At 39.2% G+C, this 13,914-nt stretch overlaps 2 protein-coding genes across 5 annotated transcripts in view; both read left to right on the top strand.

The window, feature by feature from the left end:
* The window catches only part of golga3 (golgin A3), a 35,833-nt gene extending 32,073 nt beyond the window's left edge, over positions 1 to 3,760 (top strand). For both annotated transcript variants that reach the window (XM_062051619.1, XM_062051618.1), the window contains exon 24: positions 343 to 3,760. In XM_062051619.1, the coding sequence (XP_061907603.1) occupies positions 343 to 529 (187 nt within the window). In that variant the 3' untranslated portion in view covers positions 530 to 3,760. The remainder of the gene's footprint in view (positions 1 to 342) is intronic.
* Positions 3,761 to 7,556: 3,796 nt separating this feature from the next.
* Positions 7,557 to 13,914, top strand: part of ankle2 (ankyrin repeat and LEM domain containing 2) — a 35,663-nt gene continuing 29,305 nt past the window's right edge. Inside the window, exons 1-2 of one of the 3 annotated variants that reach the window (XM_062051635.1) lie at positions 7,557 to 7,813; positions 11,477 to 11,947. In XM_062051635.1, the coding sequence (XP_061907619.1) occupies positions 11,488 to 11,947 (460 nt within the window). In that variant the 5' untranslated portion in view covers positions 7,557 to 7,813; positions 11,477 to 11,487. Of the gene's footprint in view, positions 7,819 to 8,566; positions 8,728 to 11,476; positions 11,948 to 13,914 lie in introns of those variants that run through there. The other 2 variants (XM_062051634.1, XM_062051633.1) reach the window with 2 other exon arrangements.

Raw genomic sequence — 13,914 nt, 5'->3', positions numbered from 1 at the left:
ACAAGGAGCCCCTCAATAACTTGCACAACTGTTTACGGCTGCTTAAGTAAGTACTAAATCATAATAAGTACTAAAACCTTCCACTTCGGTCAACAAGGAGCCCCTCAATAACTTGCACAACTGTTTACGGCTGCTTAAGTAAGTACTAAATCATAATAAGTACTAAAACCTTCCACTTCGGTCAACAAGGAGCCCCTCAATAACTTGCACAACTGTTTACGGCTGCTTAAGTAAGACGCCTTTGTGCTTCATTTATATTACCCTGCATATGTAATAACGTAAGGCATCTTTTCCCAATTGTAGTCTACATGTGCTTTTGATTGTTTGTGTTTTTGTTGTCAGGGAGGAGATGGACAGCCTCCAAAAGCAGATGGAGGAGCACACGGTCACGGTGCACGAGTCCATGAGCTCATGGCCAAATACGGACGAAGGACTGGCTCAACCGGGGCTTCAAAGCGACGACTCTGACGCATCACGGCCATCAAACGACACGACGGTAGAAAATAATAAAGTGGAACGGCAGCAGTGATGAGAGCGAGGCTTTTCTCAGGCTATGATGACAAGTGGAGTTTTATCCACAAAGCCATGTTTAGCCCTTTGGTCCATTATCTCCTTTGTTAACAATTTCTGCCAACATTTGGCATTCTCATTTATTTTAGAGTAAATCTTTATATCATAGCTTTATTCCCCCCCCCTATTATTTGACGGTTGTTTATATTTGTTGTCCCAATTATTTATTTATTAGGAGTTAAGGAATTACAACAACGATTAGCGCCAAGAGGAACCTTGATGACATACAGCAATGGTATGGTGTCACTTTAAATTCTTATCATTATTTGGAATCCGTGTCATTGTTTGACTGACAATGTTGAAGGAGATGTAAGTAAACAAATGTTCTTCCATTTATTTCTGCCTGTACATGGCAGATGCCATTACTCTAGACCAGTGGTTCTTAACCTGGGTTCGATGCAACCCTAGGGGTTCGGTGAGTCGGCCTCAGGGGTTCGGCGGAGGTCGAGACACACCCGACTCATCGTGTAAATACAAACTTCTCCCTATCGGCGTATTACGGATACGGCAACAGCTGACTGATTTGCAGGGGTGTAATTTGTTGTGAGTTTATGCACTGTGTTGGTTTTGTTGTTTGAACAAGGTGATGTTCATGCACGCTTCATTTTGTGCGCCAGTAAAAAAACGTGGTAACACTTTAGTATGGGGAACATATTCACCATTAATTAGTTGCTTATTAACATGCAAATTAGTAACATATTGGCTCTTAACTAGTCATTATTAAGTACTTATTAATGCCTTATTCGGCATGGCCTTATTATAACCCTAACTCTCTAAACCTGACCCTAACCCTAACCAAATAACTCTAAATTAAGTCTTTGTTACTTAGAATATGTTCCCCTAGTGTCCAAATAACTCTAAATTAAGTCTTTGTTACTTAGAATATGTTCCCCTAGTGTCCAAATAACTCTTAATTTAGTCTTTGTTACTTACAATATGTTCCCCGAGTGTCCTAATAACTCTAAATTAAGTCTTTGTTACTTAGAATATGTTCCCCGAGTGTCCAAATAACTCTAAATTAAGTCTTTATTACTTAGAATATGTTCCCCTAGTGTCCAAATAACTCTAAATTAAGTTTTTGTTACTTAGAATATGTTCCCCTAGTGTCCAAATAACTCTAAATTAAGTTTTTGTTACTTAGAATATGTTCCCCGAGTGTCCAAATAACTAAATTAAGTCTTTGTTACTTAGAATATGTTCCCAGAGTGTCCAAATAACTCTAAATTAAGTCTTTATTACTTAGAATATGTTCCCTGAGTGTCCAAATAACTCTAAATTAAGTCTTTATTACTTAGAATATGTTCCCCTAGTGTCCAAATAACTCTAAATTAAGTCTTTATTACTTAGAATATGTTCCCAGAGTGTCCAAATAACTCTAAATTAAGTCTTTATTACTTAGAATATGTTCCCAGAGTGTCCAAATAACTCTAAATTAAGTCTTTATTACTTAGAATATGTTCCCCTAGTGTCCAAATAACTCTAAATTAAGTCTTTATTACTTAGAATATGTTCCCTGAGTGTCCAAATAACTCTAAATTAAGTCTTTATTACTTAGAATATGTTCCCAGAGTGTCCAAATAACTCTAAATTAAGTCTTTATTACTTAGATTATGTTCCCTGAGTGTCCAAATAACTCTAAATTAAGTCTTTATTACTTAGAATATGTTCCCAGAGTGTCCAAATAACTCTAAATTAAGTCTTTATTACTTAGAATATGTTCCCCCACTGTCCAAAAAACTCTAAATTAAGTATTTGTTACTTAGAATATGTTCCCCATACTAAAGTGTTACCAAAAACATATAACTTTGTCTTGAATTTGAAAAAAAACCCATCTGATTTTTAACTAAAGAAGGGTTCGGTGAATGTGCATATGAAACTGGTGGGGTTCGGTACCTCCAACAAGGTTAAGAACCACTGGTCTAGGATTTAACTAACATGTAAGCAGCTGGTGACAGGACATTAGTGCACGTTAACCATTTTTGTTGCCTTTTTTTTAATATAAAACACAGGTTTATTGTAACCATGCAACAAGAGGTTTTCCAACTCTGGCTCAGTTTATGTATTGGGTTTATTTTCTTGTCTAGCATGGACTGCAGGTATTTGTTGGTGGGGGAAAGCCTTAAGCAACTTTTATCATACTGTACGGGTATCCGGTTGAATGAGCGTACCAATTTGTGCAAGATGTAAAAATATATATGCATGAGTGGGCCATAAGAACTGACAGCTCCCCAGTTGAGCAACACAACGAAAGCGCAAATAACCTGATGCAAAATTGTTACTACTACTTACAAACATCCATTTTCATTTAAGTGTGGTTTATGGTGATGAAAAATGACTACCGTATTTTTCGGAGTATAAGTCGCACCGGCCGAAAATGCACAATAAAGAAGGAAAAAAAACATATATAAGTCGCACTGGAGTACAAGTCAAATTTTTTGGGGGGAAATGTATTTGATAAAAGCCAACACCAAGAATAGACATTTGAAAGGCAATTTAAAATGTCTAAAGAATAGTGAACAACAGGCTGAATAAGTGTACGTTATATGAGGCATAAATAACCAACTGGTATGTTAACGTAACATATTATGGTAAGAGTCATTCAAATAACTATAACATATAGAACATGCTATACGTTTACCAAACAATCTGTCACTCCTAATCGCTAAATCCCATGAAATCTTATACGTCTAGTCTCTTACGTGAATAATATCAATGATATTATTTGATATTTTACACTAATGTGTTAATCATTTCACACATAAGTCGCTCCTGAGTATAAGTCGCACCCCCGGCCAAACTGTGAAAAAAAACTGCGACTTATAGCCCGAAAAATACGGTACTTCTGTAACCAAATTCTAAATGTGTTCTCTAGTTTAATTACAGCTACTGGGATAAGTTGATCATTTCCAGAGGTTAATATATATATATATATACATTTTCTTGTATCAGTAAATGAATCATTAATGGTGTAAAGAGCTGTCAAATGTATTGTTATTTCTGACACAGTTGTTACAGAGCGTGTACACCCTATAACAGCTTTGCACAGCTCTTGCCTAATATTAAAGGGAATTTTAAAAACCTGTACAACATCAACTATGCTCATCTGCGTTCCGAAGTGGAAACTTTGCATTGCCATGTTTCCTTTTTCTTTTTCTTTCTTATGATTAAAATTGACTGATGTTAAAATATCCATCCATGTTCTACTGCATGTCTTGTTTGTTTGAAATGTGTAGGGCATTTCCCAGTTTTTATTTTTATGTAAACCTTTATTTATAATATGCAACGGGAGAAAAAATAATGATCAAAACATGTACAAACCCTGTTTCCATATGAGTTGGGAAATTGTGTTAGATGTAAATATAAACGGAATACAATGATTTGCAAATCATTTTCAAGCCATATTCAGTTGAATATGCTACAAAGACAACATATTTGATGTTCAAACTGATAAACTTTTTTTTTTTTTGCAAATAATCATTAACTTTAGAATTTGATGCCAGCAACACGTGACAAAGTAGTTGGGAAAGGTGGCAATAAATACTGATAAAGTTGAGGAATGCTCATCAAACACTTATTTGGAACATCCCACAGGTGTGCAGGCTAATTGGGAACAGGTGGGTGCCATGATTGGGTATAAAAACAGCTCCCAAAAAGTGCTCAGTCATTCACAACTGTGTGAGCAAATAGTCAAACAGTTTAAGAACAACGTTTCTCAAAGTACAATTGCAAGAAATTTAGGGATTTCAACATCTACGCTCCATAATATCATCAAAAGGTTCAGAGAATCTGGAGAAATCACTCCACGTAAGCGGCATGGCCGGAAACCAACATTGAATGACCGTGACCTTCCATCCCTCAGACGGCACTGTATCAAAAACTGACATCAATCTCTAAAGGATATCACTGCATGGGCTCAGGAACACTTCAGAAACCCACTGTCAGTAACTACAGTTGGTCGCTACATCTGTAAGTGCAAGTTAAAGCTCTACTATGCAAAGCGAAAGCCATTTATCAACAACACCCAGAAACGCCGCCGGCTTATCTGGGCCCGAGATCATCTAAGATGGACTCATGCAAAGTGGAAAATGTGTTCTGTGGTCTGACGAGTCCACATTTCAAATTGTTTTTGGAAATATTCATCATTGTGTCATCCGGACCAAAGGGGAAGCGAACCATCCAGACTGTTATCGACACAAAGTTGAAAAGCCAGCATGTGTGATGGTATGGGGGTGTATTAGTGCCCAAGACATGGGTAACTTACACATCTGTGAAGGCACCATTAACGCTGAAAGGTACATACAGGTTTTGGAACGACATATGCTGCCATCTAAGCGCCGTCTTTTTCATGGACGCCCCTGCTTATTTCAGAAAGACAATGCCAAGCCACGTGTTACAACAGCGTGGCTTCGTAAAAAAAGAGTGCGGGTACTTTCCTGGCCCGCCTGCGGTCCAGACCTGTCTCCCATCGAAAATGTGTGGCGCATTATGAAGCGTAAAATACGACAGCGGAGACCCCCGGACTGTTGAACGACTGAAGCTCTACATAAAACAAGAATGGGAAAGAATTCCACTTTCAAAGCTTCAACAATTAGTGTCCTCAGTTCCCAATCGTTTATTGAGTGTTGTTAAAAGGAAAGGCCATGTAACACAGTGGTGAACATGCCCTTTCCCAACTACTTTGGCACGTGTTGCAGCCATGAAATTCTAAGTTAATTATTATTTGCCAAAAAATAAATAGTTTGTGAGTTTGAACATCAAATATGTTGTCTTTGTAGTGCATTCAACTGAATATGGGTTGAAGAGGATTTGCAAATCATTGTATTCCATTTATATTTACATCCAACACAATTTCCCAACTCATATGGAAACGGGGTTTGTATAGAAACAGTACTAAACAGCGGCAGGGGGTTGTAAATTCAATAAAGCAACAAAAGAAGAATGCAAAATATATATATATGTGTAAAGCAGAGGTTTCAAACATAAGGCCAGAGGGCCAGATCAGGCCCGCGAACAGGTTTTACCCGGCCCGCGTGATGAGTTTGCTAGGTATAAAAATAAGCCGAAATTTTTGAATGAAAGAAACTGCTGTTCTAAATGTGTCCACTAGATGTCACAATAGCAATTCTTTGTATATGATGCTACATATGTAAAAAAATATATATATAAACCACATGTTAGTGCACCAGTCGAAGGAAAATTATCAAACTACATAAATAACATCCTGTAATTTGATTTTTATATTATTTTTTTATCTTGATAGATTGAAAATTAACACCAAAGAAAGTATAAATAACGACTAATAAAGGTAGAATACTATTAACCGCAACATGTAAATGTAGAAAAACACATTACGATTTGTACATTTTCAGAATGTGCTCGTCTATTTTAAGTTATTTTTCTCCCATGTGGCCCCCCATCTAAAATGAGTTTGACACCCCTGGCCCGCGAACAGGTTTTATCCGGCCCTGCGGGATGAGTTTGCCAAGTTTAAAAATTTGCCGAAATTTTGGAATGAAAGAAACAGCTGTTCTAAATGTGTCCATTAGATGTCGCAATAGCAATTCTTTGTATCTTTGTAGATGATGCTACATATGTACAAAAAAAAAAAAGATAAACCACATGTTAGGACGGTGTGGCGAAGTTGGTAGAGTGGCTGTGCCAGCAATCGGAGTGTTGCTGGTTACTGGGGTTCAATTCCCACCTTCTACCTTCCTAGTCACGTCCGTTGTGTCCTTGGGCAAGACACTTCACCCTTTGCCTCTGATGGCTGCTGGTTAGCGCCTTGCATGGCAGCTCCCGCCATCAGTGTGTGAATGTGTGTGAGAATGGGTAAATGTGGAAATAGTGTCAAAGCACTTTGAGTACCTTGAAGGTAGAAAAGCGCTATACAAGTATAACCCATTTATCATTTACCATTTAGTGCACCAGTCGAGGAAAAGGAGCAATCTACATAAATAACATTCTTGAAAATGAGTTGACGGATGAACATTATCACACAACTTATTCAGAAAGTATAAATAACGACCAATAAAGGTAGAATACTATTAACCGCAACATGTAAGTGTAAAAAAAACCAACAACAATATGATTTGTACATTTTCAGAATGTACTCGTTCAATTTTTAAACAAAGAAAACAATCTGAAGTTGTCTTTATTTTTAAGTTATCTTTTTAAGTTATTTTTCTCCCATGTGGCCCCCCATCTAAAATGAGTTTGACACCCCTGGTGTAAAGCCATAGGCTCACACAAGTTCCGTAAATTAATCAAAATGTGGAGCTCAGCATCATAGTTTTCATAGCTTTTTGGTTGTTAGCGGTAGAAAGCATTTTAAAGTACATTTCTAATACTTTTTTACGGAGCCCCTAAAGGGACATAGGGGAATTTTTTTTAATAATTATTTAATTTAAAAAAAATTTTTTTTAGACATGTATCTCGTGCGCACGAGAAACTATCTTGTGCGCACAATATACATGACTAAAAACGAGAAACTTTTTATAAAATTATTTTAATTTTTTTTTTTAAAGTATAATTTTTTTTTAGACATGTATCTCGTGCACACGAGAAACTGTCTAAACATGTCAAAAAAATATCTATATATACTTTTTTTTTTTTTTAAATAATTTTATAAAAAGTTTCTCGTGCGCACGAGAAGCATTCTCGTGCGCACGAGAAACTTTTTATAAAATTATTTTTAAAAAAGTATAATTTTTTTTTTTAGACATGTATCTCGTGCGCAAGAGAAACTGTCATGCGCACGAGAAAGTTTCTTTTTAAAAAATTATAAAAAAATAAAAACAATTTTTTAAATTTTTTTTAAAATAATTTCATAAAAAGTTTCTTGTGTGCACGAGATACATGTCTAAAAAAATTATAAAAAATAAAATTTCCCCCATGTCCCTTTAGGGGCTCCGTAATTTTTAGTGCATTTACCACTTTTTTTTTTTTTTTTTGCGTTAGCATTCTTTGGTCCACTTTTTTTTTTTTTTTTTAACTTTTATTCATAAATTTTAACATTTACAAACGGACGAGAAACAATAATCAAAATAAGTACTAAGTGCATTTCCCACTCTGTTGACAATGTTTTCCTGCAGCACGTCATCGACGGTATTTTTGTTCAGGCACTATGTTCGGACAACCCCGGGTCCGTACACTCCGTATTTTGAAACACGTCGCGGTGTAAAAACACCCAGCTACGGTGGCCGGGGAGGGAAGAAAAAGAGAAGCGAAAAGAAGAGGAGAGGAGAGGAGGTAGGAAAAAATTGGTTAAAGTTAATATATTATGATGACTGCATTGTATGTTGTCTCTCGTATGGTTTTACACCGATAACGCTTAAAACGGTCATTTCAAAACACAAGATGGTAACTAAAAGTGGCCAACTGGCAGTTACCGGTTATACTGCTAAGAGGCTAACTAACGTTAGCACGACTGTCACTTGAAGATTAATGTTTTCGGTTCTATTTCGGGCCTAAAAATAGTTTGGTGTTTGACGCAATAACATCTTTACTGGGAATGGAAATGTTTTATCGCGGCTACTTGTGTATACGACAGGAATGCACGATACCACTTTCATGTTTTCCAAAAAAGTTGGTCAAATAATAACGTGTCCTCCAAATAGATTTCAGCGCTAGCGTGTTGAATGGAACATACATTAATTCAAACGAGAACGTAATGCTGCTAATTATTGTAGAAATACTATTGTAACCTATTTTTATGGGCTTTCCTCTTTGTGATGTTAAGTTCCTGTTATACGCCTTGAGCTCTTATTTTGAAGGCGCCAAGAGCAGAAGTGATGACACGTTGTAGTGGAGCGGAGGTTTTTGGAAAGAAAGTAAATAAAGTGGTCCTCGTGTAAAACTGGAGCCTCTGTGTTTGTTATTTTGTAGTTTCATACAGTATAGGCGACATTTATAAACCCTCGGTTACACTATATTGCTATAAACATAAAACGGCGCCTTTCTTTGCCACCATTCGCTGAATTGTAAAAAATCCCACTGATAATGAACGCAGCATTTTGCACTCCCCTTGAAAGTGCGCATGCGCACAGCAGGTTGTAAACAATGAGCCCAGACTATCAGACCGTCCTCCAGCTTTTTGTCCAACAATGTACTGTGTTCAACTACTCAAAGCTCGTCCTCACGCACGAAACATGTTACTCTGTGAGTATGAGTACTCATTTTTGTTAAAAGATGTCATCAGATGCACCTTTTTGTATTTTTATTTTATTTTTTTTAATCGCCATCCTCCCGAAGACGAGTTAAATTCGTGGCATGTTTGGGTGTGACAGCCTTCGATGACCGAGCAAATTAAAATAACAAACAAATCTACATACATCTTGATACTAACTGCTCAAATGACATGAATTTTAATTAAAATATTTAATCAAAAGCGCTTCCACCATGCTAGCTTTTCCATGCTCTCTCGTACTCGACTGTCTAACCCGGGGGTCGGCAAAGCGGCTCTTTAGCGCCGCCCTAGTGGCTATATGGAGCTTTTTCAAAAATGTATGAAAAATGGAAAAAAATATATTTTTTGTTTTAATATGGTTTCTGTAGGAGGACAAACATGACACAAACCTCCCTAATTGTTATAAAGTACACTTGTTTATTAGGGATGTCCGATAATGGCTTTGCCGATATCCGATATTCCAATATTGTCCAACTCTTAACCCTTGTGTGGTGTTCGGGTCTGTGGGACCCGTTTTAATTTTTTTATTAAAAGAAAAATGATACAATTAATTAATTTTTCAAACTGACACTCACTGACTTTGGCTCATTTTCTGTGAATAACATATATCAGAATACATATTTAATGACCACACACCATACACCCCCCCTACACATTTCTATTACATATAAGATGTCCGGGTACGCTGGACCCGGGGCTAATAGAAGTGTGGAAATTGATGTTCTGTGTACCACACACACACACACAGCAGGCCTAGACAGGAGGAGGACAGAGTGTAGGTACACAGAACACCAGAGGGTCAAATGTGCGAGAAAATGAGAGCAGACAGTGTTGACAAACAATGTTGCAACCTTGTGTGGGAACCGCAGGCGCAGAAACACAAAAGAAGAATCCCCGTGGGATGCAGAAACTGGCAGAGAAATTTTCCGTGCAACGTTTCAATTGTTGTTACTCAGCCAGCGATTGTGGGTCTGATGGACCCGTTGCATTTTGTGGCTTTTAATGCCTCACAATCAAACACTTTTACGTTAAAATACTGAACAGATGTTTACCTTATCCCAATAAACATATGTTCAGTATTTTAACATAAAAGTGTTTGATTGTGAGGCATTAAAAGACACAAAATGCAACGGGTCCATCAGACCCACAAACGCTGGCTGAGTAACAACAATATGAACATTACACAAGGGTTATTTACCAATACCGATATTAACCCATACCGATATATACAGTCGTGGAATTAACACATTATTCTGCCTAATTTGGACAACCAGGTATGGTGAAGATACGGTCCTTTTTTTTTAAAATTAATAAAATAAAATAAGATAAATAAATTGTACCGCGTGAGAACGTATACTCGAATACTCACAAAATGGTAATTTTCTACATCACACAGAGACAAACCCGCAATATTTTGAGTATATTCCATATTCCGCCCAGCCCTAATTGCAATGCATCAGGATTTTAAGTTAAAACATGAAGCATCACGTAATGGGAGGAAAAAAACACATTTTACTTTTTAGAGATCAAAACTCAAATCAGTTCATTTTTTGGTTTTTTGAACTCCATCCATCCATTTTCTACCGCTTTTCCCTTTTGGGGTGGTGGAGGGTGCTGGAGCCTATCTCAGCTGCATTCGGGCGGAAGGCGGGGTACACCCTGGACAAGTCGCCACCTCATCACAGGGCCAACACAGATAGACAAGACAACATTCACACACTAGGGCCAATTTAGTGTTGCCAATCAACCTATCCCCAGGTGCATGTCTTTGGAGGTGGGAGGGGCCTATCCCCAGGTGCATGTCTTTGGAGGTGGGAGGGGCCTATCCCCAGGTGCATGTCTTTGGCGGAGTACCTGGAGGGAAGCCACGCAGTCACGGGGTGAACATGCAAACTCCACACAGAAAAGATCCCGAGCCCGGGATTGAACTCGGGACTACTCAGGACCTTCGTATTGTGAGGCAGTCATCATCGGCGGTCACTCCAACGAGTATGACGATCCTCCTGGTAGGGGTGTATCCCTTTATGGAGGATGCCTGTGCGTGACTTTGTTTAACGTGGGGAGACTGGTGCACAGACAGTCACCACACGATCCTTGACAGAATCGGGTCAGCGTCCAGTGGCATGGAGTCCAAGACGACTGGGGACCTTTTCTGCTGCAGCCTTCTTTGCCATTGCAGCCGTTGTGGTAGTTCTTAAATCTACCGTCTTCCGCCGTTGAAGTCTTCACCGTATCCCTGGCTAGGGGGCAGTCAGGTACTAGGCCTTTGCTAAGGGCCACCTGGGGTAACAGTAGTAAAGGGGTTAACCTCCTAGTGCCCCAAGACCCCCATAGAGGAGCCTCCACCGCCGGATGCACTTTAACGTCATGCCCAGGACACTATTGTGAGGCACTACGAAGGTCCTCGCGTAGCCATAATTTACTAAGTTTCACGTAGCAAGTCATGGGTATATCAGATCCCTTACACTGAGAGATGCTTTTTAATTTGGTAATTTTAAAGCATTTTGTGTTTAAAGTAATATAGAGTAGAACATTTCCTGCAGAATTTTTTTGTTGACATGCTAACCTTTCGCTAACCTCTGTCCGTTTTGGTTGAGTGGTGGCAGAATAAGATATAACAACAATAAGTATGAGGAATAACTGGATGGGATGTATCTCTTATCAATGTGTATTAATTAAAGGTGGTTGTCTCGATAGCTAAGGCATATTTCGGTGTTCCAGGGAGCTGAAGTATGGAGGCAGTTTTGACCAGGCTGAAGGAGCTGACCGCTGATCAACTGCGTGAGGAATTTGCCCGAGCAGATCTAAAGTGCGGCCCCATTACCGCCACCACTCGAGCCATCTTCGAGAGAAAATTGGCCCGAGCGCTCGCCGGTCCGGAAAGGAGCACCACCGACTCGGACGACGGCTCGTCCGCAAGGGCCGCGGATGGCTTGGCTTCAGTGGGTGACCATGTCATACCTTCACCGTGCGCCAAATCCGCCGATGCAGTGAGCCGAAGCTCAAATGAGGAGCTGGACTTCGGCTATGGTGTGGGTCTCAACCCGCCAGAGGAAGACGAGATCTCAGCAGGGGCTTGCAACAGCTCTAGTTGTCAATCCGCAATGGAAACCACTTCAAAAGACGCACAAGTGTCCCCAGCTTTTTATTACGGAGTATGTCCTCTGTGGGAGGATATTTTATCTCGAAACGGTAAGTAAGAAAAAGCATACCATGTTGTCACCTGTAATGTAAAAAATATATATATTCTAGTTGCATTTTTGGCCTTACGCTTGAACTACGATCACGATCATTTAAGGGTGTAACGGTACACACAAATTTCGGTTTGGTACGTACCTCGGTTTAGAGGTCACGGTTCGGTTCATTTTCGGTACAGTAAGAAAAAAACAAAATATACACTATCTGGTTATTTATTTACCAAAATGTGTAAACAATGGCTTTATCCTTTTAACATAACAATAACATACATATACACACAGGCTCCATTGCCAGGGTCAATGCAGTCAACATATATAAAATAAAAACTAAATAAAATAAGGTTCAGAATTGGTTTCTTAACAAAACCTGTCTACATATAAAGTGCAACATTTCCACATATAAAGTGCAACACTAAACCGCTTCAAGTTGTTGCTCAGATTAAATAAAATGACAAAACTTTTCTTCTACATACAAAAAGTGCAACATTAAACCGTTTCAAGTCAACTCAGCCTCAGATTAACTTTTCTTTCCCCCCCAGCCTTTAACCCTGGTGACTTTCACTCAATTTTCATGTTTTTTGCCAGAAAAATCAGTTTATCCACATTGTCTGCAGAAAGAGCAGACCTGCTTGCAGTTAAAATGTCTCCAGCTGTGGAAAATACCCTTTGGCTGGGCACGGAGGTAGCAGGTATGGCGAGGTAGTGCCTGGCTAACTTGGTAGTAAGAGGATATATGGGCTCATTGTTCTTCCACCATAGAAGTGGCTCAAAATCTAGTTTTTAATGCAATACGGTCTTAAATCTGCTGCTATAAAAACATTTGTTATTGCTTTAGCCCTGCCTGACTCGCCGAGGAGAGGCTGCTTGAATGCGGTGTTTGCACCACGCTCGTCTTTCTCTTCGTTGAAGCGATGTTATCCATCGTTGTATCGCACCGCGAAACCGAAGTGTTCCCAAACGGGAGATCTTAACGAGGCAGCAGGGTCTTCCAGCTCTGGCTTTTGCATGTTGTAGTAGTTCGGTCGTTGCTAGCATGCCGTGTGTTGTGCCTCGGTGTGCATTGTTTACACAACGTGCGGTACGCTACTTAATATGTCTGTGTGGAAACTCGTTTGGTACACAACCGAACCGAATCCCCCGTACCGAAACGGTTCAATACAAATACACCAGTGACATGCGGTGAGGTTCATGTCAGGTGAGGCACTGACTTCATCACAGTCAGATTTACAAACATATGAACCCTAAAGAGTATCTTATTCACCATTTGATTGGCAGCAGTTAACGGGTTATGTTTAAAAGCTCATACCAGCATTCTTCCCTGCTTGGCACTCCGCATCAAGGGTTGGAATTGGGGGTTAAATCACTAAAAATGATTCCCGGGCGCAGCGCCGCTGCTGCCCACTGCTCCCCTCACCTCCCAGGGGGTGATCAAGGGGATGGGTCAACTGCAGAGGACAAATTTCACCACACCTAGTGTGTGTGTGACAATCATTGGTACTTTAACTTAACTTTAACTTTACACATACAAACTGTAGCACACAAAAAAGCACATTTAATAAAAAAAACGTTATTATGGTCTTACCTTTACTTATAAATGAAGTCCATGCGGCGCTCCTTTTGAACAAAAGCATCGATAACTTGTTTATAGAAGTCTTCCTTATCTTTCTTCAGTTTTAAAAGTCTCTCTGTCTCGATGGAGATCTTTCTTTAATTATTACCTCCTGCTTCGATTGAAAGTCCAGTTTAGAAAACTGTTTTATTTTAGATATGTAATCCTCCATGTTAAAAGTTCAGGCGAGAGGAAAAAATAAACTATCGCTGCTAACTGTTGCTGCTTGTTGTCACTTATTCTGCAGCCGAGTAGTCGCAAGAATGATCTCTGGGATCACTACCGCCCTCTACCGCCAGTAGGCGGGATTACTGCGAGCCTTACCCAGTGCGTCTTACGCAGCCGTTTTATGA

The sequence above is a fragment of the Entelurus aequoreus genome, linkage group LG06 (assembly GCF_033978785.1).
Source record: "Entelurus aequoreus isolate RoL-2023_Sb linkage group LG06, RoL_Eaeq_v1.1, whole genome shotgun sequence".
Lineage (NCBI taxonomy): Eukaryota > Metazoa > Chordata > Actinopteri > Syngnathiformes > Syngnathidae > Entelurus > Entelurus aequoreus.
The sequence above is the reverse complement of the archived record's forward strand: the minus strand, read 5'-3'. Positions and strand labels throughout refer to the sequence as shown.